This window comes from Nicotiana attenuata, unplaced genomic scaffold (assembly GCF_001879085.1).
Source record: "Nicotiana attenuata strain UT unplaced genomic scaffold, NIATTr2, whole genome shotgun sequence".
Lineage (NCBI taxonomy): Eukaryota > Viridiplantae > Streptophyta > Magnoliopsida > Solanales > Solanaceae > Nicotiana > Nicotiana attenuata.
The window spans coordinates 17046-18864 of record NW_017673884.1 but is presented as its reverse complement, the minus strand read 5'-3'; the positions used below and the strand labels follow the sequence as shown (position 1 = coordinate 18864).

At 36.7% G+C, this 1819-nt stretch overlaps 1 protein-coding gene across 1 annotated transcript; it reads left to right on the top strand.

Moving 5' to 3' along the window:
• Nucleotides 1-475: 475 nt before the first annotated feature.
• Nucleotides 476-1161, top strand: LOC109217542 (auxin-responsive protein SAUR22-like). Its single transcript, XM_019381803.1, has one exon. The coding sequence runs from the start codon at nucleotides 761-763 to the stop codon at nucleotides 1043-1045; it is 285 nt and encodes a 94-aa protein (XP_019237348.1). The 5' UTR covers nucleotides 476-760; the 3' UTR covers nucleotides 1046-1161.
• The last annotated feature ends 658 nt before the right edge of the window (nucleotides 1162-1819 follow it).

Sequence of the window (1819 nt, the reverse complement as noted above, 5' to 3'; positions counted from 1 at the left end):
GTGTGTGGGCGGGGGGGGGGGAAGAGATAAGATATTTCACAGTGTCCAAGAGTAATATATGCCTAGAGCCACTGCAGGGAATCTTAGTAGCTCAATTGGCTAGTTACTTGAATTTTCACCTTGTTGGTGACTTGTTGGTGAGAGTTCGATTCTCCACCTTGTAATCCTCTCTCCATTTTCCCTTCCGCTACCCCCTATGTAACAATTTAAAAAAAAAAAAAGGCTAGAGCCACTGCCAGTTCCATCAATTTGTCACAATAGAAGTTAGAGAAGCAGCAACCAAACAACAAAGGCCCCCAATATGCCTCATGAGTACGCGTATCATCAGTCTGAAGACCGAAAAGATAAGAGTAGCAAAAACAATAAATGATCAAATAGAAAAAAATAGTACAAAGGAAAAACTGTCTACATAGAAGTACGCGGTTTTGAGTCGGAAAACTATGTACCATGCCATAAATGTATTGTTTAATCAAAAAATAAAGTTCTTCTATCGTATAGCTGCAAGTTGGGGAGTGAGCTTTCTGGTACAATAATTTAAAGCAATTGAGTCCACTGTCATGCTTTGTTAGAGCGAATTACGGTCTCACACTGTTGGGATATACTACAAATAAATCAACTAACTCCTCCAATCAATCACTATATATACATCAGAGAACACATATGCAGAAAAGCATAAGCTTCTTTTTCTACAACACGTATCACTTAAACCTTGTTTCAATTTCTTGTAACACTCTTTCCTTCTTAAAGTTGAAGAGAAGTCATGGAATTTCGTTTGTTACCAATGATTTCCGGTGCCAAGCAAATCTACAAACTGCAGTCTCTTCTAACAAGGAGTCATTCAGATGTTCCGAAAGGACATTTTGCAGTTTATGTCGGTGAGAGAGAAAGGAAAAGGTATATGGTGCCAATAACATACCTCGATCATCCTTCGTTCCAGAACTTGTTACGGAAAGCAGAAGAAGAGTTTGGATTTCATCATCCAACGGGTGGTCTAACAATTCCTTGCAATGAGGATGAAATGAAGAACCATGAAGTAGCAGTCTGAGCTTCAGATTAGAGCTAGCTTATAATTTTTAGTTTTAGTTTTTTCATCTTACGGGCAGGAGTTGTAAACTTATGTAAAAAGCTGTCAAGCAAAGCATATAAATGAAATCTTTAGCATCATTTGTTGTCTTTAGAAAATGGATAGCCTAATTCAATGATCGTGCATCTTTTTTATTACAACCATGGTGCCTAGACATCTTGTGTACACCTCGACTTATCCACTGGAAAATCTGTTATATCCACAAGCACAAGTGTTGGGTAAACCTGGCCCCAAAAAGTTGGAGCAGATGCATTCACATTTGGTATTGTAACTGAATTTGAATTTAAGATCTCAATAACTCAACCATCCCTTTGGGATGAACTGACGATGTAATTTCCTTGCGTTCCAGGAAAAGCTACCATTACAAGTCAGAGGGAGATAATGAAAGACTTCTTAGATTAAAAAAGTTCCATCTTATCACTGTATCACATGCTACACAGGGAAAAGATATCGAATAAGATAGAATTTAATAGAACAACCAGATGAAGCACACCATTAGCTTGAATTACTTGCACAAAAAGTTTTAATAATCGAAGAAATAAATGTAGAAAGAGACCACCGTTCATGAAAAAATTTCAGGTAGAATAAACCTAGTCAAAAAACCAGCACCCAATGATATCCTTTTATTAATATCAGCATCAAAGAATCTTAAAATACTTAATCTAGGCTTAAGCTTGTCATCAAATTAATAGTGTTTGATATGTCAGAATCAATGATTGAATATTGGATGCATAT

What these genes read in the sequence shown, in the direction of transcription:
- LOC109217542 (XM_019381803.1), top strand. Translation starts at nt 761, where the DNA reads ATGGAATTTCGTTTGTTACCAATGATTTCCGGTGCCAAGCAAATCTAC.